The 26,280-nt window shown below is 56.1% G+C and overlaps 1 protein-coding gene across 3 annotated transcripts; it reads left to right on the forward strand.

The window, feature by feature from the left end:
* The first annotated feature begins 109 nt into the window (after positions 1-109).
* On the forward strand, positions 110-26,099 carry LOC132449896 (serine/threonine-protein kinase D3-like). Of its 3 annotated transcripts, none has more exons than XM_060041775.1 (19): positions 110-340; positions 926-1,449; positions 8,570-8,708; positions 11,074-11,205; positions 12,270-12,430; positions 13,958-14,147; positions 15,438-15,515; positions 15,701-15,917; positions 16,599-16,722; positions 18,956-19,033; positions 19,366-19,885; positions 20,971-21,023; positions 21,916-21,988; positions 22,295-22,401; positions 22,915-23,076; positions 23,573-23,671; positions 24,047-24,314; positions 24,671-24,756; positions 25,144-26,099. In XM_060041775.1, the coding sequence occupies exons 2-19, from the start codon at positions 1,147-1,149 to the stop codon at positions 25,321-25,323; spliced, it is 2,970 nt and encodes a 989-aa protein (XP_059897758.1). In that variant the 5' UTR covers positions 110-340; positions 926-1,146; the 3' UTR covers positions 25,324-26,099. The 3 variants fall into 3 exon arrangements, with proteins under 3 accessions (XP_059897758.1, XP_059897759.1, XP_059897760.1); XM_060041776.1 differs by lacking the exon at positions 110-340 and adding an exon at positions 412-541; XM_060041777.1 differs by lacking the exon at positions 110-340 and adding an exon at positions 432-555.
* Positions 26,100-26,280: the final 181 nt, after the last annotated feature.

Consider the following 26,280-nt stretch of genomic DNA (forward strand, 5'->3'; position numbering starts at 1 on the left):
CGTTTGAGCGTAGTTTCGCGTGTGAACCCAAGACGGTGCGTGGACCTACAACTCCCATGATGCAACAGTGTTGTCGTTCTCCGGAGTAGCGGATTATAGCCGCGTACGCGCAGCGGCGACAGAAGCGGCGGGACGCGCGTGGCTCGAGACGACGGGCAGAAAGTTTCCGAGGAGATCAAAGTCCGACCGGTTCCGCCCCGGTCCACCGCGCGTTCCGACGCGGACACCGGGAGAACGGACGACGCGTTCGGATGTTTTGGCGACCCGTTATTCGTCGGGGGAATCGAACTCGCATTCTTTCCTGCCGCATCGGTGGAGAGGACCGCCCCGCCGGGGAGAGGTGAGGTGTTCAGACTGCTCGGAGCTCCACGGAGCGGTTCTCCTTGGAGAGCGGATAGATCCAGGGGATCGGAACCCGACTGCGCTTTAGGAGTCGAACATCACGAGCGGAAACTTGTTGCAGCGATTCCCCCCCCACCCTCTTCCCTCCCGATAAGCGAGGAGCCAGATGTGTACGGGACCCGGGGATCGATCTCGCTGTGTGAGGAATTCATTGTTAGTTGTCTGCTCTTCATCATATCATAGTTTGCACTTTTAACGGTCTCTAACGCCAGCGTGTATGACGTCAGAAACGTAACTTTGCAGCAGCGGTCACTACGTCGCCCCCGGCGCTCGAGCCGACGACTAGCCTAATCGATGATCGGATCTGACATGATGAGACCCGCCGCACGGGCCGGTCCCGCTCTGCGGAGGCGGGTCGGGTCGTGTCCGGACCCACGGGCTACAGAGCAGTGAGCATCGAGCCGGCGTGTGGCTCAGTCTGTGGTGAACGTAGCCGACCTGTCGCGGTGCGTCGCGGTAACACAACGCGCGGGGTTTGTGGACACTTTCCCTGACGGTATCTGTCTTCTCCCCTTCTTTCCAGATGCCGTCCCTCGGGCGAGAGCGAGACACACGGAGCCGTAATCAGGTTTAAGGAGTGACTCGGAGTGGCCCTGCAGCGGTTGGAACGCGGCCCAGATGTGCGGATCACCGCTGTGACGGAGCGCCGCGACCCCTCGGAATAATTACCCAATCTGGATGTTGTTCAACTCTGACCCCTCCCTGAAGAGCCCCTCGCCCTGAGCAGCCACAGCCGCCGCCGCCATGTCTGCCTCCCCCAGCTCCTCCACCCCCCTGCTCCCCAGGCCGCCCCCCCCCACCCCGACCAGCGCCTGCCCCCCCTCGCCCTCCCCCAGCCCGCCGGCCCCCCCCCTGAGCCGCCTGTCCAACGGCACCCCCCGGGCCGCCAGCCCCCGGGCCGCCAGCCCCAGCCCCTCTCGGGGCTCCGCCCACGGCCTGTCCTTCCTGCTCCAGATCGGGCTGACCAGGGAGACGGTGAGCCTGGAGCCGGGGGAGCTCTCCCTGGGCGCCGTCATGGAGCTGGTGTGCTCCGTCGTGGACCAGAAGGTAGGCCCGCCGGGCGCGTGTGTGTCGGTGTGTGTGTTGGGGGCCCCCCGGGGGTCCTTTGGGTGGCTACAGTCACATCGTCGCACTTCATCTTTTAAAAGGGAGACGGTAAACAGACCGCCCTCACCCCGCGCTGTTCTGACCAGTGGCCGCTCAAGGCGCTCTTTACAATATGGCCTCTCATTCACCCCCTCATTCACCCCCTCATTCCCCCCCTCATTCCCCCCTCATTTCACCCCCTCATTCACCCCTTCATTCCCCCTTCATTCACCCTTCATTCCCCCCTTCACCCCCGACGGCGGAGTCAGCCGCAGGGCGCCAGCCGGCCCGTCGGGAGGGCGGGGCGTCTGGCCGGTCCTCACCGGGCTCTGGGGTTACCCGGGCCAGAGTCAGGGTCACATGGCCGCCAGCAGGCTGAGGAGAGCAGAGTTAAACCGTGGTCAGCGAGAGCCTGACCCCGCCCTCCTCAGGCTCTGATTGGTCACCTGGATCACTTGGTTGCCGTGGTGAAGCGAAGAGTCGCGTGGAAAAGACGGTTTGCTGCCGTCAGCTGGTTTCTACTTTCTACTTCCTCTCCCTCCCTCAATCTCTCTCTCCCTCGATGTGTCACTCCCTCCCCCCTCCCTCCCTCCCCCTCTCTCCCTCCCCCTCCCTCCCCCCCTCTCTCCCCCACTCTCCCTCGATGTGTCACTCCATCCTCCCTCCCCCTCTCTCCCTCCCCCTCCCTCCCTCCCTCTCTCCCCCACTCTCCCTCGATGTGTCACTCCATCCTCCCTCCCCCTCTCTCCCTCCCCCTCCCTCCCCCCCTCTCTCCCCCACTCTCCCTCGATGTGTCACTCCATCCTTCTCTCCCCCTCTCACTCCCTCCCCCTCCCTCCCTCCCTCTCCCCCACTCTCCCTCGATGTGTCACTCCATCCTTCTCTCCCCCTCTCACTCCCTCCCCCCTCTCCCCCTCTCCCTCTCTCTCTCTCCCTCGATGTGTCACTCCATCCTCCCCCCCCCCTCCCTCTCTCTCCCTCCCACTCTCTCTCCCTTGATGTGTCACTCCATCTCTACATATGTCACCCGGTCGTTGGCTCACTTCCATTCAAGCCGTCCACACGTTGGAGCATCGTGTCCGTTGTCTGGTCTAGTCCCGGGTCCGGGTCCAGGTCCAGGTGCAGGTCCAGGTCCCAGGTCCCTCTACGGTGCCCACACGTGGGCACCGTAGAGGGACCCTGGACCCGCTACGGTTACCGTGGTTACCGAGGCCAGGATGAAAGCCGGGGCCAGGGTGAGGAGAGAGAGCGAGAGCGAGAGCGAGAGCGAGAGCGAGAGCGAGAGAGAGAGAGAGAGAGACACAGAGAGAGAGAGAGAGCGAGAGAGAGAGGGAGAGAGAGAGCGAGAGAGAGAGAGAGAGAGAGAGAGAGCGAGAGCTCCCAGATGAGAGGCTCCCAGCACTGGGCCCCGGGCCCCCTACAGGGCCCCCTGCTGCGGGGGTCCTGCAGGGGGCCCCTATTGCTGAGAGAGGTTATGAAGTCAGCTGAATGTTTCTCGGAGCATGTGACCCGAACAATCCCACGTCACATGGACACTCGGTAAACAGAAACCTTGTTTGTCCGTGCGTCTAAACCACAGCGACATGTTTTATATTTATTAACCATATTGAATCACATACTGTACTACATGATCATATGATCCCCCCTCTCTCTCTCTCTCTCTCTCTCACCCCCCCTCTCTCCTCCCTCTCTCGCTCTCTCTCCCCCCCTGCTCTCTCCCCCCCTCTCTCTCACCCCCCCCTCTCTCTCTCTGTCTGTCTGTCTCCCCCCGCCCGCTCTCTCATCCCCCCTCTCTCACCCCCCCCTCTCTGTCTGTCTGTCTGTCTGTCTGTCTGTCTGTCTGTCTGTCTGTCTGTCTGTCTGTCTCCCCCCGCTCTCTCTTCCCCCCTCTCTCTCTCTCTCTCTAACTTGTAGTCTTTAAGGATCAGGTTTTGTAGTCTTTAGATCTCACGGTGGTGTGTGTGTGTGTGTGTGTGTGTGTGTGTGTGTGTGTGTGTGTGTGTGTGCGTGGTGGTCCAGCGGGGGATTAGGCGGGCCCGGAGGTCACCTCCTGCTGGGGGCGGGGTTAGGTTGTCATGACGATGTTATTATGGACGTAATATTGAAGAGCAGCAGTGAATTTGTTAATGGGAAAGATATAACATAACGGCAAACGGATTATACTGGATTACTGTACAGTGGGCACGTGCGTGTGTGCGTTTGTGCGCGGCTGTGCGTGTGTGCGTTTGTGCGCGGCTGTGCGTGTGTGCGCGGCTGTGTGTGTGTGCGTTTGTGCGCGGCTGTGCGTTTGTGCGCGGCTGTGCGTGTGTGCGTTTGTGCGCGGCTGTGCGTGTGTGCGTTTGTGCGCGGCTGTGCGTGTGTGCGTTTGTGCGCGGCTGTGCGTGTGTGCGTTTGTGCGCGGCTGTGCGTGTGCGTGCGTGTTCAAGCGGGTGATGGTCGTCGTAGTTGATGACATAACAAAAAATAATACATCTACACATTCATAGTAAATATTTCTACATATGTAATAAATACATATATATATGTAAGAAATACATATATATCCGTTTTTATTACATATGTAGATATATTTACATTTGTCCCAAATACCTATCGTTGAATATGAAATAAATACAGATATATCGTCATATGTGATGAATAAGTACATGTAATACAATACAATCAACATAACTAATGTCCTTCATCCCCGGTTTGGTACCAATGGACGTGTGAGTCCTCATGCTCTCATCTTGCCACGCTGATGTGTATGTGTGTGTGTGTTAGTGCGTGTGTGTGTGTGTCTATCTGTGCTTGTACGTGTGTGTGCGTGTGTGTGTGTGTATGTGTGCTTGTACGTGTGTGCGTGTGCGTGTGTGTGTGTATGTGTGCTTGTACGTGTGTGTGTGTGTGTGCGTGCGTGTGTGTTGGGATCAGGGCAGAGGACATCACAGCAACACAAACCCATCAGGATGAAACAGGAAGTGAGCGTTGTGTCACGCTGGGTGTGACGAGCACTTCCCTTCCTGGCCCCGCCCCCTCACGAGGTCATCGGGGGGTTCAGGAAGACATCAGGAACACACACACACACACACAGAGTCAGGCAAGGACACACACACACACACACACACACAGTCAGGCAAGAACACACACACACACACACACACACACACACACACACACACACACACACACACACACACACACACACACACACACACACACACACACACACACACCTGTGTGTCTGTGTGGTGTGTGTTCATGTTTCAGATCTCCTGCGCGTTTTGTGCGTTTGTGAGTTCACTGCTGTGACTGTTTTACTTTGGATTTAAACGTTCCGCATTTGTGTGTATGTGTGTGTCTGTTTGTTTGTGTGTGTGTTGGTCCGGTGTGTATGTGTGCATGCGCAGTGTCAGGTGTGTGTGTGTTACTTACTTCCTGAAGTCGACCGCGTGACCTCAAGGTCAGCGTCCGCTCAGTTTCCAAAACACCTCGGCACTTCCTGTCCAGGATGAGGGCACCGGCCCCTGGTCCAATCAGAGAGCTGGATCTGCCCCCACAGCAGCTGGTTAACCATTGGACCCTCCCCCCCGCCCCCCCCGCCCCCTCACCTTAACTCTGTCCCTGATATGTCGGTGTTGTTGGTCTCATGTTGGTAGCTTGTTGCTACGGTGTTGGTGGTGTGTTGATAGCATGTTGGTAGCATGTTGCTAGTGTGTGTTGGTGTTGTGTATTAGTGGTGTGTTCGTAGTGTGTGTCGGTTGTGTGCGTTGGTGGTGTATGTTGGTAGCGTGTTGGTACAGTGTTGGTAGCGTGTTGGTACAGTGTTGGTAGTGTGTTGGTGGTGTGTTGGTACAGTGTTGGTAGCGTGTTGGTAGCGTGTTGGTAGTGTGTTGGTAGCGTGTTGGTAGCGTGTTGGTAGCGTGTTGGTACAGTGTTGGTAGCGTGTTGGTACAGTGTTGGTGGTGTGTTGGTAGCGTGTTGGTAGCGTGTTGGTAGCGTGTTGGTAGTGTGTTGGTAGCGTGTTGGTAGCGTGTTGGTAGCGTGTTGGTGGCGTGTTGGTGGCGTGTTGGTAGCGTGTTGGTACAGTGTTGGTAGCGTGTTGGTAGCGTGTTGGTAGCGTGTTGGTAGCGTGTTGGTACAGTGTTGGTACAGTGTTGGTAGCGTGTTGGTACAGTGTTGGTAGCGTGTTGGTAGTGTGTTGGTAGCGTGTTGGTAGCGTGTTGGTAGCGTGTTGGTAGCGTGTTGGTACAGTGTTGGTAGCGTGTTGGTACAGTGTTGGTGGTGTGTTGGTAGCGTGTTGGTAGCGTGTTGGTAGTGTGTTGGTAGCGTGTTGGTAGCGTGTTGGTGGCGTGTTGGTGGCGTGTTGGTAGCGTGTTGGTAGCGTGTAAACAGGTAAAACGTTGCTCCAACGAGGACCCTGCCTAGCCAATCAACAACCAGAATACAGTATTGACATTGCGACGGTCCAATGATCATTCCCAGAGGTCGCCTTCCGTTCCCGCCCACTGAGTTGTAGAAACGGCAGAATCACGCAGCCGCGACATCGTTTCACAATCGTTTGAGTTCTTACCAAACTGCTTCGTGTTTCCAGACCGCTCCCTGAGGAGGGCGTCAGTCTGGGCTGATGGACGCTAATGTTTGGGGATTTCCGTGTCCTAAATGCACTCTGGTGGCTAGACGCTGAGTTAATAATAACACGACTCAGACCGGGACAGTCCCGCGACCCCGTTTCATTCTTCGTTACGTCCGTACCGACATAACGGGGGAATTAAAAGGGATTAAACCGAGCCCAGTCCAGCGCCACACGGGATCTCCTCCTGGTGGAGGAGAGGACCTCTGGGCGACTCCCCATCGCCTCTCAGAGAACCCCCCCCCCCCCCCCCCCCATCTGATCAGCCTCAGAGCTCTGGGTCTCGGACACATTCTGTTCTCCGATCAGTTCCTCGTCTGCATTAGCTCCTCCCAATTGTTAAAGTCACAGCTTCAACTGTATCTAAGTGTCACTGTCTATGTTAATCTATGTGTCACTATCTATGTTAACCTGTCCATGTATCCATGTCCATGTATCCATGTGTATTTATCGACCATGTGAATGGCGACTGTAGAACGCCACATCATAGATCTACGTTCAGACCTTTCTCCTTAACGGGGTCGACTCTGGAACACATGGAAGGCTACCTCAAAGCAAACCAGCGTCTTTAGAATAGTGTTGTACTCTAAACTATATCAGTGTATATTTACCGGTGGATTGCGGGATGTGTATTTTATTGTACCTCTCTTTCTGTAGTGCATTGTGGTCCTATGATAGTTTCCTGCCCTATTGGGACGGTGTCAAATTGCTGCATCGCGATCAAATCAAAGAAAAACATTAGATAATGTGTGTGCGTGCGTACATGTATCTAAGTCTTCATAATGGTGGCTGAAGCCTCAGATTAGAGTGTGTGTGTGTGTGTGTGTGTGTGTGTGTGTGTGTGTGTGTGTGTGTGTGTGTGTGTGTGTGTGTGTGTGTGTGTGTGTGTGTGTGTGTGTGTGTGTGTGTGTGTGTGTTGTGGTTAATGGAGTTCTAAGCCCATAGTTGGGGTCAGAGGTCAAAGCCCTGAGCATGAAGTGGTGCTGAGGCGGCCCGGCGGCGCCAACGTCTGTCTCTACACGTGGTGGCTAGCGCTAAAGCTAACGCTACAAGCTAACGCTACACTGGGCGGCGTGTGCCTCAGGAGGCAGAGCGGGTCGGCTGGTCACCGGAGGGTCGCTGGTTCGATCCCCGGCTCCTCCTAGCAGAGTGTGGAGGTGAGTGTGGAGGTGAGTGTGGAGGTGAGTGTGGAGGTGAGTGTGGAGGTGAGTGTGGAGGTGAGTGTGGAGGTGAGTGTGGAGGTGAGTGTGGAGGTGAGTGTGTGGGTGAACGTGGGGCAGCGTTGTGACGCGCTTCGAGTGGCCGCTGGTTACTAACGCGCGGTATTAACGCCATCGGTTTACTGTTAGCATCCAGACGGAAAGAAGAGGGCTACTCCTTCCTCTCCCCCCACACACACACTCGGGGTCGGGGTCGGGGGGGGGGGGGGGGTAACTGCCAAGCCGCCAATGAGATGTGCTGCACCTCCTCCGTGTCACTTCCTGTGTCTGCACCCATGCAGACTACCTGCACACGCTGCATCCTGCAGGGCCAGCTGGGGAGCATCACCCCCACAGGAAGCAGCGCCGTGTCTGCAGGCTGCACAGATCCTGAACACACACACACACACACACACACACACACACACACACACACACACACACACACACACACACACACACACACACACACACACACACACACACACACACACACACACACACACACACACACACACACCGTGTTCAGAAACACACACACACACACACACACACAGACCGTGTTCACACACTGTGTTCACACACACACACATACACACACCGTGTTCAGAAACAAACACACACACACCCACACACACACACACCGTGTTCACACACAAACACACTGTGTTCACACATACACACACCCTGTTCTCACACACACACACACACACACACACACACACACACACACACACACACACACACACACACACACACACACACACAGTGTTCACAAAGACAGACACACACACCAAGTGTTCACAAAGACGCACACAGACACACACACTGTGCTCACACAGTAACCAGGAGCTCGTCCACCTCAGCTCCTTGTTTCACGGCGTGTGGCAGAAACCTTCAGAAAGGTTTAGAATTCAAGCGGGTTGCCCATGGGTAGGAGAGGGGGATCCGACCCAGAACCCTCGGGGGCTGGAACCCCTCTCTACTGCCCTCACCCCTCCCTCCGTACATTAGCTTTAGCTTTAGCGTTAGCATTAGCTCGGAGAGCTTCCATTAGCGGTGTGTGTGTGTGTGTGTGTGTGTGTGTGTGTGTGTGTGTGTGTGTGTGTGTGTGTGTGTGTGTGTGTGTGTGTGTGTGTGTGTGTGTGTGTGTGTGTGTGTGTGTGTGTGTGTGTGCCACCGTTGCCGTTTGCTTTCTAGATTTTTTTGATTGACTTTGATCGATTTGATTCTTAAAGGATTGTGACCCCTGACCTCTGACCTCCTCCAGTTCCCCGAGTGCGGCTTCTTCGGGATGTTCAACAAGATCCTCCTCTTCCGCCACGACCTGAGCTCTGACAACATCCTGCAGCGCGTGGGCGCCGCCCAGGACATCCAGGAGGGCGACCTGGTGGAGGTGGTGCTCTCCGGTAGGTCCTCCTCCTCCTCTTCCTCTTCCTCCTCCTCCTCCTGGGTCTACATCCCTGAAGGTGTAACGGTGACTGAGTGAGACAGTGAGTGAGACAGTGAGTGAGACAGTGAGTGAGACAGTGAGTGAGACAGTGAGTGAGACAGTGAGTGAGACAGTGAGTGGGTGAGTGAGTGTGTGGGTTGGTGAATGAGTGAGGCAGTGAGTGAGTGAGTGTGCGGGTGCAGTAGGTGCAGGAGGTGCAGTGTGTGGGTGCAGTAGGTGCAGTGTGAGGGTGCAGTAGGTGCAGTGTGAGGGTGCAGGAGGTGCAGTGTGAGGGTGCAGGAGGTGCAGTGTGAGGGTGCAGTGTGTGGGTGCAGTGGGTGCAGTGTGTGGGTGCAGTGTGTGGGTGCAGTAGGTGCAGTAGGTGCAGTGTGTGGGTGCAGTGGGTGCAGTAGGTGCAGTGTGTGGGTGCAGTAGGTGCAGTAGGTGCAGTGTGTGGGTGCAGTGGGTGCAGTGTGTGGGTGCAGTGTGTGGGTGCAGTAGGTGCAGTGTGTGGGTGCAGTGGGTGCAGTAGGTGCAGTGTGTGGGTGCAGTAGGTGCAGTAGGTGCAGTGTGTGGGTGCAGTGGGTGCAGTAGGTGCAGTGTGTGGGTGCAGTAGGTGCAGTAGGTGCAGTGGGTGCAGGAGGTGCAGTGTGTGGGTGCAGTAGGTGCAGTGGGTGCAGTGTGTGGGTGCAGTAGGTGCAGTGTGTGGGTGCAGTAGGTGCAGTGGGTGCAGTGTGTGGGTGCAGTAGGTGCAGTGGGTGCAGTGTGTGGGTGCAGTAGGTGCAGTGGGTGCAGTGGGTGCAGTGTGTGGGTGCAGTAGGTGCAGTAGGTGCAGTGTGTGGGTGCAGTGGGTGCAGTAGGTGCAGTGTGTGGGTGCAGTGTGTGGGTGCAGTAGGTGCAGTGTGTGGGTGCAGTGTGTGGGTGCAGTAGGTGCAGTGTGTGGGTGCAGTGGGTGCAGTAGGTGCAGTGTGTGGGTGCAGTAGGTGCAGTGTGTGGGTGCAGTAGGTGCAGTGTGAGGGTGCAGGAGGTGCAGTGTGTGGGTGCAGTGTGTGGGTGCAGTGTGTGGGTGCAGTAGGTGCAGTAGGTGCAGTGTGTGGGTGCAGTGGGTGCAGTAGGTGCAGTGTGTGGGTGCAGTAGGTGCAGTGTGTGGGTGCAGTGGGTGCAGTAGGTGCAGTGTGTGGGTGCAGTGGGTGCAGTAGGTGCAGTGTGTGGGTGTAGTAGGTGCAGTAGGTGCAGTGTGTGGGTGCAGTGGGTGCAGTAGGTGCAGTGTGTGGGTGCAGTAGGTGCAGTGTGTGGGTGCAGTAGGTGCAGTAGGTGCAGTGTGTGGGTGCAGTAGGTGCAGTAGGTGCAGTGTGTGGGTGCAGTGTGTGGGTGCAGTAGGTGCAGGAGGTGCAGTGTGTGGGTGTGATGGGGCAGGTCGCTGCGTGGAGCCTCCCAGGTCCTGAGGACCTCAGACACAGGAGAGGGGACCATTGTCTGTGAAGTGAACTGGAGGCTGCGGTTACCATGGCGATGTGTTGTTGGAGGAGTTCCTGCGACGGGCGGTCGGCCTTCGGGCGCCAGAGCGTCAAGGATGGCAGAATTAGGGATAATCAGGCAACCAGCAGCAGACATGAGTCTTTATGGACCTGGAGGCTCAGGACAGACCGGTCTTCACCCGGCAGTAGAGGAAGAGGGGGAGGAGCTGGAGGAAGATGAGGAGCTCTGGTAGCTTGAGGAAGATGAGACGGCTTGCGTTCAAGCAAACCCGCACAAAACAAGACCACTCATACGAACACTCACAAGACCAGTTTTAGAAAGAAGTAGCTTCAGCCTTCAGCAGCATACTCAGGTTCCCTCCGTCAAACGTCTACGGGAAATAACGTGGGGTTATGAATGATCGTACATAACAAACTCTGTAGGTGGCGAAGAAGTAAAAGCTGCTCACGTTCTGAACGACGCACTTTTTCCATCTGCCGTTAAAGTAGTAAACGATTATTAATGCTAATTTAAGGGCACCGACAATCCAAAACCTCAGTGGAAACTAGATGGAAAAAGTGTGTAGTACAAAACGTGAAGCAGCTTTTACTTCTTCACCACCTACAGAGTTGGTTATGTCTTATCATTCATAACCCGTGTTATTACGCATAGACATCTGACCGAGGGCCCCGGAGCCTCGGAGGGAGTTATTCTTAATAGGTCTATAGCCAGTCCATCAGGAATCACATTTCGCTGTTTCTGATTGGTTGAAATGTGTAACTTGCTGGGTCTGATGGGTTCGGACAGCGTGTGACAGAGGATGACCTGGCACAGTGACACCCTGACCCGTGTACTCTGAGTGACGTTGAACCCTTGTGCCCCAGCGCTGGCCACGGTGGAGGACTTCCAGATCCGCCCCCACGCCCTCTACGTGCACTCCTACAAGGCCCCCGCCTTCTGCGACCACTGTGGGGAGATGCTCTGGGGCCTGGTCCGGCAGGGCCTCAAGTGTGAAGGTAAGAGCCCCCCCCTGGTCAGAGCTGGTCTCACCTGGTCAGAGCTGGTCTCACCTGGTCAGAGCTGGTCTCACCTGGTCAGAGCTGGTCTCACCTGGCGTCACCTGGTCTGTCCTGGTCAGAGCTGGTCTCACCTGGTCTCACCTGGTCAGAGCTGGTCTCACCTGGTCAGAGCTGGTCTCACCTGGTCAGAGCTGGTCTAACCTGGTCTCACCTGGTCAGAGCTGGTCTCACCTGGTCAGAGCTGGTCTCACCTGGTCAGAGCTGGTCTCACCTGGCGTCACCTGGTCTGTCCTGGTCAGAGCTGGTCTCACCTGGTCTCACCTGGTCAGAGCTGGTCTCACCTGGTCAGAGCTGGTCTCACCTGGTCAGAGCTGGTCTCACCTGGTCAGAGCTGGTCTCACCTGGCGTCACCTGGTCTGTCCTGGTCTCACCTGGTCAGAGCTGGTCTCACCTGGTCAGAGCTGGTCTCACCTGGCGTCACCTGGTCTGTCCTGGTCAGAGCTGGTCTCACCTGGTCTCACCTGGTCAGAGCTGGTCTCACCTGGCGTCACCTGGTCTGTCCTGGTCTCACCTGGTCTGTCCTGGTCAGAGCTGGTCTGACAAGTGTCCCTCGGGTCACATGGTTGACTCTGAAGTATTACAGACACTAAGACTGAGTGAGTGAGACAGTGAGTGAGTGAGTGAGACAGTGAGTGAGACAGTGAGTGAGTGAGTGAGACAGTGAGTGAGTGAGACAGTGAGTGAGTGAGTGAGTGAGACAGTGAGTGAGTGAGACAGTGAGTGAGTGAGTGAGTGAGACAGTGAGTGAGTGAGTGAGACAGTGAGTGAGTGAGACAGTGAGTGAGTGAGACAGTGAGTGAGTGAGTGAGTGAGACAGTGAGTGAGTGAGACAGTGAGTGAGACAGTGAGTGAGTGAGTGAGACAGTGAGTGAGTGAGACAGTGAGTGAGTGAGTGAGTGAGACAGTGAGTGAGTGAGTCTCTGACCAGTGAGTTAGTGAGTCTCTGACCAGTGAGAGGGTGGGTGAGCCTCTGACCCCCGCTGCTTCTGCGCCCCCTGCAGGCTGCGGGCTGAACTTCCACAAGCGCTGCGCCTTCAAGATCCCCAACAACTGCAGCGGCGTCCGCAAGCGGCGTCTGTCCAGCGCCTCGCTGACCGCCGGCGTGCTCAGCCTCCCCCGGGCCTCCCTCAGCGCCGAGTTCACCCCCCCGGCCCCGGAAGAGGTACGAGCCCCCCCCCCCGTCTCTACTCGGTCCTTAAGAGCCCCCCCCCCGTCTCTACTCGGTCCTTAAGAGCCCCCCCCCCGTCTCTACTCGGTCCTTAAGAGCCCCCCCCCCGTCTCTACTCGGTCCTTAAGAGCCCCCCCCGTCTCTACTCGGTCCTTAAGAGCCCCCCCCCCGTCTCTACTCGGTCCTTAAGAGCCCCCCCCCCGTCTCTACTGGGTCCTCAAGAGTTCCCCGCCCCCCCCCCCATCTATAATGGGTCCTTAAGAGTCCCCCCCCCGTCTCTACTGGGTCGTCCTTCAGAGTAACCCCCCAGGTCCATGAGGCCTCTACTAGCGTGACCCTCGCCCCACCCAGGGTAAAGGCGCCAGGCGGGGGCTCGGTGGCGGGGGGCCGGCCCCTGCTGGGGGGACCCCCCATTGTGCGGGGCTTCCTGGGGCCCGAGGGGGGTACGCGGGGGGAACCCGGCCGGCCATTGTTCTGCCGGACGAACGGACGGCGCTCAGAGGGGAGCGCGTCTGCAGTCTGGACACGCCGACGGGCAGACGTCCCCGGGGGCCTCCCCTCGCTGCCCTCCCGCTGGAGGCTGGGCGTCCCTCCGACGGTGGTTGGATGGTTTCTCCACCGTTCTGCCGACCGACACCAAATGAGTCGCTGCATTTATTCAGCGCTTTCCTAACCAGTGTTCCCTCCAAGCGACACCGCCTCACATTCACCCGTTCACGCACACGTTCACACGCCGACGGCGGAGTCGGCCGCGCGGGGCGACAGCCAGCTGGTCAGGGGCAGTCAGGGTGGGGGGTCTCGCTCAGGGACGCCTCCACACTCAGCTAGGAGGAGCCGGGGATCGAACCGGCGACCTCCCGGTGACCAGCCGACCCGCTCTGCCTCCTGAGCCACGTGCCGCCCACTAGGGTTCCTCCCGGTTCGTCCCTCCTCCTCCCGGGAGACACCAGCAGCCTGAAGCTCACGTGACATCACTCCACGAGCGCCTCTCCCCCGGGCCAGAGTCGGTCCTTACAAGACTGCTGTGATGTTGACTCATCTCTCCCCCCTCCCGTCCCTCCCGTCCCTCCCGTCCCGTACCCTCCTCCCCCCTCCCGTCCCTCCCGTCCCGTACCCTCCTCCCCCCTCCCGTCCCTCCCGTCCCTCCCTCCCCTCCCCTCCCCCCCTTCCTCCCCTCCTCCCCCCTTCCATCCCGCACCCTCCCCCAATCTTATTTCTGTCTCTCCGTCTGCCCTGCCGTCTCCCGCTTCCTCCCGTTCCCCTCTCCCACATCTCCCAACATATTTCTACCTCCCCCACTTCTTCCTCCCCCTTCCTTCTCTCTTCCTCTCCCCCAACCGTTCCACCCCCACACTCCATCACACCCATTCCCCCCCCCTTCCTCCCTCCCCTCCCCCCCCTTCCTCCCCTCCTCCCCCCCATCCCCCCCCCCTTCCTCCCTCCCCTCCCCCCCTTCCTCCCAACATATTTCTACCTCCCCCTCTTCGTCCTCCCCCTTCCCCTCCCCCGTCCCCCCTGCAGCGCCCCCTGCTGGCGGCGGGGAAGAGGAACTCCCTGCTGAGTGGCCGGCCCATCTGGATGGAGAAGATGGTTCTGGGCCGCGTCAAGGTGCCGCACACCTTCTCCGTGCACTCCTACACCCGGCCCACCGTCTGCCAGTACTGCAAGAGGCTGCTGAAGGGCCTGTTCAGACAGGGCCTGCAGTGCCGAGGTCAGAGCTCCTCCTCCTCCTCTCTACAGATGTTCTGCTCCTCCTCCTCTCCTCCTCCTCCTCTCTACAGATGTTCTCCTCCTCCTCCTCACCTCCTCTCTACAGATGTTCTGCTCCTCCTCCTCCTCCTCCTCTCCTCCTCCTCCTCTCTACAGATGTTCTCCTCCTCCTCCTCCTCTCCTCCTCCTCTCTACAGATGTTCTGCTCCTCCTCCTCCTCTCCTCCTCCTCTCTACATTTGTTCTGCTCCTCCTCCTCTCCTCCTCCTCCTCTCTACAGATGTTCTCCTCCTCCTCTCTACAGATGTTCTCCTCCTCCTCTCTACAGATGTTCTCCTCCTCCTCCTCACCTCCTCTCCAGAGATGTTCCCATACGATTTTTACGTTTGCGATAGAACTCCGATTCCTGAACTTGAGTACCGACACAGTATACAGTACAGTATAAACCGATACAGCATCTATCATTGGAACTACTAACAGCGCTCGTTCTTGTTCAAGGGTTCTCTTACGATGACAGCAATGTAGAGTCAGTTCACTTACTGTCGACTATTCATTTATTCAGATCTAGGTCATTATATTTATCTCTAATTATAATAATACATTTGTATTCTTGTAGTCTAGCGTCCATGCATTCATGTTTTTCTGACTTGGTAGCTTGAAAGCATGTCGATCGGAGATGACGCATTTCACATTCCGACTTTCCATCCCCGACCGTTAACGAACGCAGCATAAACATATGTTTGTGAGGTTCTCTGTGTTATAAATGACTCACGTGATGTATCGGATCGGAGCGTAGACTTTCCAATACTGGCATCGGTATGGGAACAGCTCTCCTCCTCGCTCCCCCTCCTCTCCTCCTCTCTCCTCCTCTCCTCCTCCTCTCCTCTCCCTCCTCCTCTCCTCTCTCTTCCTCTCCTCTCCTCTAACCTCTGTGTGTCTCCTCTCCTCTCCTCCCCTCCCCCTCTCCTCTCCCCTCCTCTCCTATCTCCTCCCCTCCTCTCTAACCTCTGTGTGTCTCCTCCTCTCCTCTTCCTCTCCTCTAACCTCTGTGTGTCTCCTCTCTCCTCCTCTCCTCTCTCCTCCTCTCTAACCTCTGTGTGTCTCCTCCTCTCCTCCTCTCTTCTCTCCTCTCCTCCCCTCCTCTCCTCCTCTCTAACCTCTGTGTGTCTCCTCCTCTCCTCTCCTCTCCTCAAACCTGTGTGTCTCCTCTCCTCTCCTCCTCTCCTCTCCTCTCCTCTCCTCCTCTCCTCCTCTCCTCTCCTCTCTAACCTATGTCTGTCTCCGTTCTCCAGACTGTAAGTTCAACTGCCACAAGAGATGTGCGGCCAAGACCCCGCGGGACTGCCTGGGCGAGGTGGACTTCAACGGAGGTGAGGCTCTGGTGGGGTACTCACCATCTCCGGGGGGGAGGGTGTGGGGGGGGGGGGGGGGGGTCTAGGAGGCTGCTCCCCGTCTCCGGGGGGACGGGACGTACGGAGGGTCTGGGAGGGGGCTCCCCATCTCCCGGCGGGGGGCGTGGTGAGGTGTCTAACTGCCGTCGCCCCTCCCCCCACAGAGCCCACCAGCCCCAGCGCCGACCCCCTGGAGCGGGGGTCCCTCGACCGGGGGTCCCTGGACCCCGGCATGGAGGTGGACTCGGGGGACGCGGGCAGCGAGGGGGGCCGCAGCGCCGAGGACCAGGACGAGGTCGGGGGTCTGGAGGACAAGATGGACGACATGGAGGGGCCGAGCGCTGAGGGGGACCGGGACGACGACACACTGAGGGCCATCAGGTGAGGGGTCCCCCCCAGGGAGGGGTCCCACCCAGGGAGGGGTCCCCCCCAGGGAGGGGTCCCACCCAGGGAGGGGTCACACCCAGGGCCCCCCAGGGAGGGGTCACACCCACAACCCGACGAGCCCAAATGTCACTAGTATCACTAGTATCTCTAGTATCTCTAGTATCTCTAGTATCACTAAAATCACTAAAATCACGAGTATCTCTAGTATCACTAGTATCTCTAGTATCTCTAGTATCTCTAGTATCACTAGTATCTCTAGTATCACTAGAGATACTAGTACCACGGGTACAACTAGAAGCACTGGTAACACTCGTATCATAGGTAGCACTAGTTACTCTAGTAACTTTAGTATCACTAGTATCACTGGTGACAGAACAGGACATCAATCCTGCGGTTGATATTTCTGTTGGTTTGGACTGAATTTGAATATTACGGTAACTCATTACCGGGACACACAACTCTTATCTGAGCTCCTCCAAGAGAACATGTCAGCATTACAAACAGGTCATTATTCATGATCTGTGTGTGTGTGTGTGTGTGTGTGTGTGTGTGTGTGTGTGTGTGTGTGTGTGTGTGTGTGTGTGTGTGTGTGTGTGTGTGTGTGTGTGTGTGTGTGTGTATGTGTGTGTGTGTGTATGTGTGTGTGTGTGTGTGTGTGTGTGTGTGTGCGCGCAGCCCCTCCACCAACACCAACATCCCCCTGATGCGGGTGGTCCAGTCCATCAAGCACACCAAGAGGAGGAGCTCCACCGTGGTGAAGGAGGGCTGGATGGTGCACTACAGCAGCCGAGACCCGCTGGTACACACACACACACACACACACACACACACACAGACCCGCTGGTACACACACACACACACACACACACACACACACACACACACACAGACCCGCTGATACACACACACACAAACACACACTACAGCAGCCGAGACCCGCTGGTACACACACACACACACACACACACACACACAGACCCGCTGGTACACACACACACACACACACACACACACACACACAGACCCGCTGATACACACACACACAAACACACACTACAGCAGCCGAGACCCGCTGGTACACACACACACACACACACACACACACACACAGACCCGCTGGTACACACACACACACACACACACACACACAGACCCGCTGATACACACACACACAAACACACACTACAGCAGCCGAGACCCGCTGGTACACACACACACACACACACACACACACTACAGCAGCCGAGACCCGCTGGTACACACACACACACACACACACACAGACCCGCTGGTACACACACACACACACACTACAGCAGCCGAGACCCGCTGGTACACACACACACACACACACACAGACCCGCTGGTACACACACACACACACACACACACACACACTACAGCAGCCGAGACCCGCTGGTACACACACACACACACACACACACACACACACACACACACACACTACAGCAGCCGAGACCCGCTGGTACACACACACACACACACACACACTACAGCAGCCGAGACCCGCTGGTACACACACACACACACACACACACACACACACAGACCCGCTGGTACACACACACACACACACACACACACACACACACTACAGCAGCCGAGACCCGCTGGTACACACACACACACACACACACACACACACACACACACTACAGCAGCCGAGACCCGCTGGTACACACACACACACACACACACACACACTACAGCAGCCGAGACCCGCTGGTACACACACACACACACACACACACACACTACAGCAGCCGAGACCCGCTGGTACACACACACACACACACACACACACACAGACCCGCTGGTACACACACACACACACACACACACTACAGCAGCCGAGACCCGCTGGTACACACACACACACACACACACACACACACACTACAGCAGCCGAGACCCGCTGGTACACACACACACACACACACACACAGACCCGCTGGTACACACACACACACACACACACACACACACACAGACCCGCTGGTACACACACACACACACACACACACACACACACACACAGACCCGCTGATACACACACACACAAACACACACTACAGCAGCCGAGACCCGCTGGTACACACACACACACACACACACACACACACACACTACAGCAGCCGAGACCCGCTGGTACACACACACACACACACACACACAGACCCGCTGGTACACACACACACACACACTACAGCAGCCGAGACCCGCTGGTACACACACACACACACACACACACAGACCCGCTGGTACACACACACACACACACACACACACACACTACAGCAGCCGAGACCCGCTGGTACACACACACACACACACACACACACACACAGACCCGCTGGTACACACACACACACACACACACACACACACACACTACAGCAGCCGAGACCCGCTGGTACACACACACACACACACACACACACACACTACAGCAGCCGAGACCCGCTGGTACACACACACACACACACACACACACACACACACAGACACACTACAGCAGCCGAGACCCGCTGGTACACACACACACACACACACACACACACTACAGCAGCCGAGACCCGCTGGTACACACACACACACACACACACACAGACCCGCTGGTACACACACACACACACACACACACTACAGCAGCCGAGACCCGCTGGTACACACACACACACACACACACACACACACTACAGCAGCCGAGACCCGCTGGTACACACACACACACACACAGACCCGCTGGTACACACACACACTACAGCAGCCGAGACCCGCTGGTACACACACACACACACACACACACAGACCCGCTGGTACACACACACACACACACACACACAGACCCGCTGGTACACACACACACACACACACACACACACACACACACACACACACACACACACACACACACACACACACACACACACACACACACACACACACACACACACACACCCCTCCCTGGTTGTAGTCTAACCCCCCCCCCCCCCTCTCTCCTCCCTCAGAGGAAGAGGCACTACTGGCGTCTGGACAGCAAGTGTCTGACGCTCTTCCAGAACGAGAACGCAGCCAAGTACTACAAGGTAAGACCAGGACCCCCCCCCGGGACCTGGACCAGGACCCCCCCCCCCCGGGACCTGGACCAGGACCCCCCCCCCGGGACCTGGACCAGGACCCCCCCCCCGGGACCTGGACCAGGACCCCCCCCCCGGGACCTGGACCAGAACCCCCCCCCGGGACCTGGACCAGGACCCCCCCCCCAGGACCTGGACCAGGACCCCCCCCCCCGGGACCTGGACCAGGACCCCCCCCGGGTCCAGGTCTGAACCCCCCCCCCTCCTTAAGGATGTTGAATGACCGTCTCAGACCACGGAGAGCTGATAACAACAGGACCTTAACCCCCCCCCCCCCCCAGGAGATCCCGCTGTCGGAGATCCTGCAGGTGGAGCGGGTCCAGGAGGGGGCCTGTCTCCCCCAGAGCCCCACCGGGGGGCCCCCGGGGGCTAGCCTCACCCGGAGCCCCTCTGGGCCCCTGGGGGGCGGCCTCCAGCAGAGCCTCACCGTTCCCCAGGGAGCCAACCTCGTCCAGGGCCCCGCCGGGCCCCCGGGGGCCAGCCTCACCCGGAGCCCCAGCCTCACACTGCCCCCGGGGGCCAGCCTCAGCCGGAGCCCCTCCGGGCCCCCCCAGGGCCTCACTCTCCCGCATGGAGCCGGCCCCCCCCAGGGCCCGACCAATCCCCACTGTTTCCTGATCGTGACCTCCAGCGTGGTGTACTACGTGGGGGAGAACCCGGGCCGCCTCCCCCCGGGGCTGGCGGCGGCGGGGGTGGGCCTGGAGGCCGCCCAGGGCTGGGAGAAGGCCATCCGCCAGGCCCTGATGCCCGTCACCCCCCAGCCCAGCCTGGGGGGGGCCCCAGGCCAGAGCCGGGACCACAGTGAGTAGAGGGAGACCCCCAGGCCTTTGAGCGCCGATAGATCAGTCATCTGAGCCCGATGGCATCGCTAATGCAAGACCATGTGACGCCTTTATTATACAGCTAGCAGGGGGCTAGCCAACAAGCTAACATGCTAATGCAAGACCATGTAAAGCCTTTACTATACAGCTAGCAGGGGGCTAGCCAACAAGCTAACATGCTAATGCAAGACCATGTAAAGCCTTTCTTTATTATACAGCTAGCAGGGGGTTAGCCAACAAGCTAACATGTTAATGCCAGATAATATAATGCTAGCAGCTAGCAGGTTTTTAGCCAACAAGCTAACATGCTAATGCAAGACCATGTTAAGCCTTTATTATACAGGTAGCCGGTGTTTAGCCAACAAGCTCATCAATGTTTGGGGTAACCTCCCACCAGCTGTAAGCCGGAATACTGGGGTAAAGTTAACCGGTAGCCTGCTCTAACCAGTAGCCTGCTTTAACCAGTAGCCTGCTCTAACCAGTAGCATGCTGTCACCAGTAGCCTGCTTTAACCAGTAGCCTGCTCTAACCAGTAGCCTGCTCTAACCAGTAGCCTGCTCTAACCAGTAGCCTGCTCTAACCAGTAGCTTGCTCTCACCAGTAGCCTGCTGTCACCAGTAGCCTGCTGTCACCAGTAGCCTGCTGTCACCAGTACAGTATCGATCGGTCAGAGTGACCCAGATCTCCGACAGGATTGTGAAATCGATAAAACACCCGCCGATGGAAACTCCCGCCAGATTTCTGCATCAAGGCTGTAATGATGCATTCATGTGTTCATGTGCTCATGTAGGAGATGAACGTGTGAGAGGTGTAGGAAACAGCAGAGAGCCGACGGAGGCCGTGACATCATCTGATCTATTGGGATTAATCCTGCTTAACTAGATGTGTTTTAACCCCGTCCAAATGATCCGAATACTATATAGGATTCATCTCCTATCTGCTTGCTAACATTTTCTCACCTTTATTCTTTGATCCCTGAGTCTTTGTTTAGTTCTCATTAATTAGATGGTAGTGTTCAGTAGTGTTTACTGGATGGAGTTCTAATATTAACTGATGTGTTTTCAGAGGACCTGTCCATGAGCATCTCCGTGTCCAACTCCCAGATCCAGGAGAATGTGGTGAGAGACAAGATTGATCGATATTCATAATGCAGATCATGTTCGTATTAATGAGCGTACGTGAAGTGCTTTAAGCCCAACGTGCAAGTTCATCTCAGAAGGTTAAGGGGTGTTCTGGATCTCAGAAGGTTAAGGGGTGTTCTGGATCTCAGAAGGTTAAGTGGTGTTCTGGATCTCAGAAGGTTAAGTGGTGTTCTGGATCTCAGAAGGTTAAGTGGTGTTCTGGATCTCAGAAGGTTAAGTGGTGTTCTGGATCTCAGAAGGTTAAGTGGTGTTCTGGATCTCAGAAGGTTAAGGGGTGTTCTGGATCTCAGAAGGTTAAGTGGTGTTCTGGATCTCAGAAGGTTAAGTGGTGTTCTGGATCTCAGAAGGTTAAGGGGTGTTCTGGATCTCAGAAGGTTAAGTGGTGTTCTGGATCTCAGAAGGTTAAGTGGTGTTCTGGATCTCAGAAGGTTAAGTGGTGTTCTGGATCTCAGAAGGTTAAGTGGTGTTCTGGATCTCAGAAGGTTAAGTGGTGTGTTCTGGATCTCAGAAGGTTAAGTGGTGTGTTCTGGATCTCAGAAGGTTAAGTGGTGTTATGGATCTCAGAAGGTTAAGTGGTGTGTTCTGGATCTCAGAAGGTTAAGTGGTGTTCTGGATCTCAGAAGGTTAAGTGGTGTTCTGGATCTCAGAAGGTTAAGTGGTGTGTTCTGGATCTCAGAAGGTTAAGTGGTGTTCTGGATTCAGAAGGTTAAGTGGTGTTCTGGATCTCAGAAGGTTAAGGGGTGTTCTGGATCTCAGAAGGTTAAGTGGTGTTCTGGATCTCAGAAGGTTAAGTGGTGTTCTGGATTCAGAAGGTTAAGTGGTGTGTTCTGGATCTCAGAAGGTTAAGGGGTGTTCTCTGGTTCTGCAGGACATCAGCTCGGTGTACCAGATCTTTGCAGACGAGGTCTTGGGTTCCGGACAGTTTGGGATCGTCTACGGAGGTAAGGAGGAATCCATACTACTACATTAACCTTTGACCTGAGTGATTTGGATTGAATAACCTTTTAAATGTTCATATTAAGGTTATTAGTTTAGTTGAAGTTTAAGTAAAAGGTTAGTGATGTTTAAGGTTCGCTATTAGATTAGATGTTGTTCAATTAAGGTAAGGGTTTGGTTGAGGTTTAAGGTAAGGGTTTGGTTGAGGTAACATGATGGGAAAAGCCACCAGAAAGGAACATCACTTGGCACAGCTCTGGCATGCACATCGGGCAATCATTTGTGATTGATTATTGGTTTCCTCTCATCAGGCAAGCACAGGAAGACGGGCCGGGACGTGGCCATCAAGATCATCGATAAGATGAGGTTCCCCACCAAGCAGGAGAGCCAACTGAGGAACGAGGTGGCCATCCTGCAGGTGACCTGACCTCCTCAGCCCCAGAGACAGCCTTCATCCTGTTAGAACATGACCTCAGAGACAGAGCCTTCATCCTGTTAGAACATGACCTCAGAGACAGCCTTCATCCTGTTAGAACATGACCTCAGAGACAGCCTTCATCCCGTTAGAACATGACCTCAGAGACACAGCCTTCATCCTGTTAGAACATGACCTCAGAGACAGACTCCTTCTGCTAGTCTTGACCTCAGCGACATAGCCTTCACCCCGTTAGAACACGACCTCAGAGACAGACTCCTTCGTTCTGTTAGAACATGACCGCAGAGACCGAGCCTTCGTTCTGTTAAACCATCCTCAGACAAGAGGTTTCAGATGATAAAAGGTTGAATCACCCAGCGATCTCTATCAACGCTTTGAGAAACCCGACCCAGTCCCAGTACCGTATCGTCCGGGGAATCAACCCGTGAGATGACCTCTCGTACCGGCTCATCGTGAACGTCTCTCGTCGTGGTTCTTCTCCGTCTTGCTCTCCAGAACCTGCACCACCCGGGCGTGGTGAACCTGGAGAGCATGTTTGAGACCGTGGAGCGGGTGTTTGTGGTGATGGAGAAGCTCCACGGAGACATGCTGGAGATGATCCTGTCCAGCGAGAGGAGCCGGCTGCCAGAACGCCTCACCAAGTTCCTCGTGACGCAGGTCAGTGACATCACATCAGCGTCGTCACATCAGTGACCTCACATCAGTGACATCACATCAGTGGCCTCACATCAGTGACATCACATCAGTGACATCACAGTGACATCACATCAGTGGCCTCACAGTGAAGCCACATCAGTGACCTCACAGTGAAGCCACATCAGTGACATCACTGTGACATCACATCAATGACCTCACAGTGACGCCACATCAGTGACATCACTGTGACATCACATCAGTGTCATCACATCCGTGGGGCGAAGGTAGACCCATACCCTACTCAAGTAGAAGTACAGATGCTATGGTAAAAATACAGAAGTACAGAATTGATCAGTAATCAGGAAATGCATTCAAACGAAAGTAATGAGCCCGTTTTGAAAATGGAAGGAGCAGAAAGTACAGATCAGTGTTAAAATGGGCTCTGGGTCTCGGCCCCCCAAGACCTCCTGGTGATCAGGGGCTGGCAGTGACAGACTGTTCCTCCGTTGGCTCCTAGATCCTGGTGGCCCTGCGACACCTGCACCTCAAGAACGTGGTCCACTGTGACCTGAAGCCGGAGAACGTTCTGCTGGCCTCCGCAGAGCCCTTCCCCCAGGTGAGCACCGGGGGTTCCTGTGGTCTTCACCTGGTCTAGTGTGGACACGGCAGGTCTCCACGGCGGGATCCCAGGCCGGCGACCGACGTGTCAGCAGGATTAAACAAACATTAACTCAAGAATGAGGTCACCTTTATTCAGCGATAAGCCCAGGCTGGTGGCTCCTAGTGAGGAATGCTTACTCTGTTTACTCACTCTTACCTTTTACATGAAATGGACTTATATGGTGCTTTTTCTAACGAGTGGCCACTCAAAGTGCTTTACAATATTGCCTAACATTCACCCATTCACCCACATGTTCACTTAACAAACCTCAGCCGTAACGAACCTCAGCCTTGACGGCCTTAACGAGCATTGCTGACCTCCGACCTCCAGGTGAAGCTTTGCGACTTCGGCTTCGCCCGCATCATCGGGGAGAAGTCGTTCCGGCGCTCGGTGGTGGGGACCCCCGCCTACCTGGCGCCGGAGGTGCTGCGCTCCAAGGGGTACAACCGCTCGCTGGACATGTGGTCCGTGGGCGTCATCGTGTACGTCAGCCTCAGCGGGACCTTCCCCTTCAACGAGGAGGAGGACATCAACGACCAGATCCACAACGCCGCCTTCATGTACCCGCCCAACCCCTGGAAGGACATCTCCGGGGACGGTGAGCCGGGACGGCCGGGAGGGCGTGGTCACAGGGTCGGGGGGGTCGATTGGGGTTCTGGAGAACGGAGTCTTCCTCGTTGTTGATGCTCGAGAACCAGATCGTACTGGAATGATCCAGAAGATCCTCTTTCAGGGCAAAGAATCTTTGCCCTGAAAGTTATTTCCTTTATTCTCTGATGAATTAGTGTTTGTTTAGCTCTCATTAACTAGATCGTAATGTTCGTCATGCTGAGATCTTGGGTATATTAGAGGTAGCGGATGGTTTACTGTAGGGAGTTAGAATATTAATTCATGCGAGTCTTCTAGAAGACGGGTTGTTCTTCTCCTGAGCTCACGCCTCCTCCCGTCCCACAGCTACCGACCTCATCACCAACCTGCTGCAGGTGAAGATGAGGAAGCGCTACAGCGTGGAGAAGGCCCTCAGCCACCCCTGGCTCCAGGTCTGTCCTCCCGCTCCACCTTCAGCACACATTTGAGTCCTTCATCAGCAATCAGAAAATTATCGTTTTCCAAAGTAAAGTCTATTTTAAAGATAAAGAAAATATGTTTTCTTACTTAATGTCAAGTTTGGAGATTACAAATGATCGTTTTCTTACGTAAATTGAGGGTGAACATTAAAAATTATCGTTTTCTAACATAAAGTCTAGTTTAAAGATTCAACTTTTCACAAAGACGTCAACTTTTTACAAAGACGCTAAACATTACGTTCAGGATTTGATCCTACAACGTGACGCATAACCGGATGCATTGACGCATAGTAGTGAGCTAGTCCCGGGCATCACAGCAAAGCACCCTGGGTAATCTCCACTAACCCGCCCCCACTGCAGGACTACCAGACGTGGCTGGACCTGCGCGGGTTCGAGACGCGGCGCGGCGAGCGCTACATCACCCACGAGAGCGACGACGCCCGGTGGGAGGAGCACGCAGACGCCCGCGGCCTGCCCGCCCCCAAGCACTTCATCATGGCGCCCAACCACGACCGCATGCTGGAGGGCCACTCCGACTAGTGGGGGGGGGGGGGACCCCCCGTCGCGCCGACTCAAGAGGAGGGCCTTGGGGGGGGGGGGGGGGGGTCGCTGGTCTGTTGCTATGGAGACGGCGCGCCACTGTTACCCAGAGGCGGGTCGAACTGCGGAGTGGTTAGAGCGGGACTCTGACGATGTGGGCGGGGCTTGGGTCACGACTGACCGGTCAGCAGCGACCAGGCAGTCCTGACTGCCTGGTCGCTGCTGACTGCCTGGTTGTCCTGACTGCCTGGTCGGTCCTGACTACCTGGTTGTCCTGACTGCCTGGTCGCTGCTGACTGCCTGGTGACTGCCTGGTCGGTCCTGACTGCCTGGTTGTCCTGACTGCCTGGTTGTCCTGACTGCCTGCTGACTGCCTGGTTGTCCTGACTGCCTGGTCGCTGCTGACTGCCTGGTCGGTCCTGACTGCCTGGTTGTCCTGACTGCCTGGTCGTCCTGACTGCCTGGTCGTCCTGACTGCCTGGTTGTCCTGACTGCCTTGTTGTCCTGACTGCCTGGTCGCGACCCCAACCCTTCGGTCCAGGAGCTCAAGGGTACTCCAGAACATTCCAGGAACCTTAAGGATTGCCTTCTTGAACCTCACTGGGAGCACTGGGAGCACTGGGAGCATTGGGAGCACGCTCCACAACGTCTGCTCTGCAGGGAGCAGGAGGAGCAGGGAGACGACGGGGCCAAAGTACTTTACAGAGTTTATCTTCTGGGAGGAAAATTTTTCTGCTGTATTTGTTAATGTACACTAATAAAACAAGTCCAACCTACGTTTCCTCTCGAGGCGGCTCCGCGCCGTCACTTCTCAGAAGGTACTTTCCTCTAAGTGATCGCTGAAGACTGGAGGATTGAAATGACGATGTGGTTTGTATTTAAATGTTGCAATTTCCAGGCGTAGACGGAGCGCGATCTGCTACCTGCTGCAGAACGCCAGGGAGACCGCAGCCTGTT

Source organism: Gadus macrocephalus, chromosome 21 (genome assembly GCF_031168955.1).
Source record: "Gadus macrocephalus chromosome 21, ASM3116895v1".
NCBI classification, from domain to species: Eukaryota; Metazoa; Chordata; class Actinopteri; order Gadiformes; family Gadidae; genus Gadus; species Gadus macrocephalus.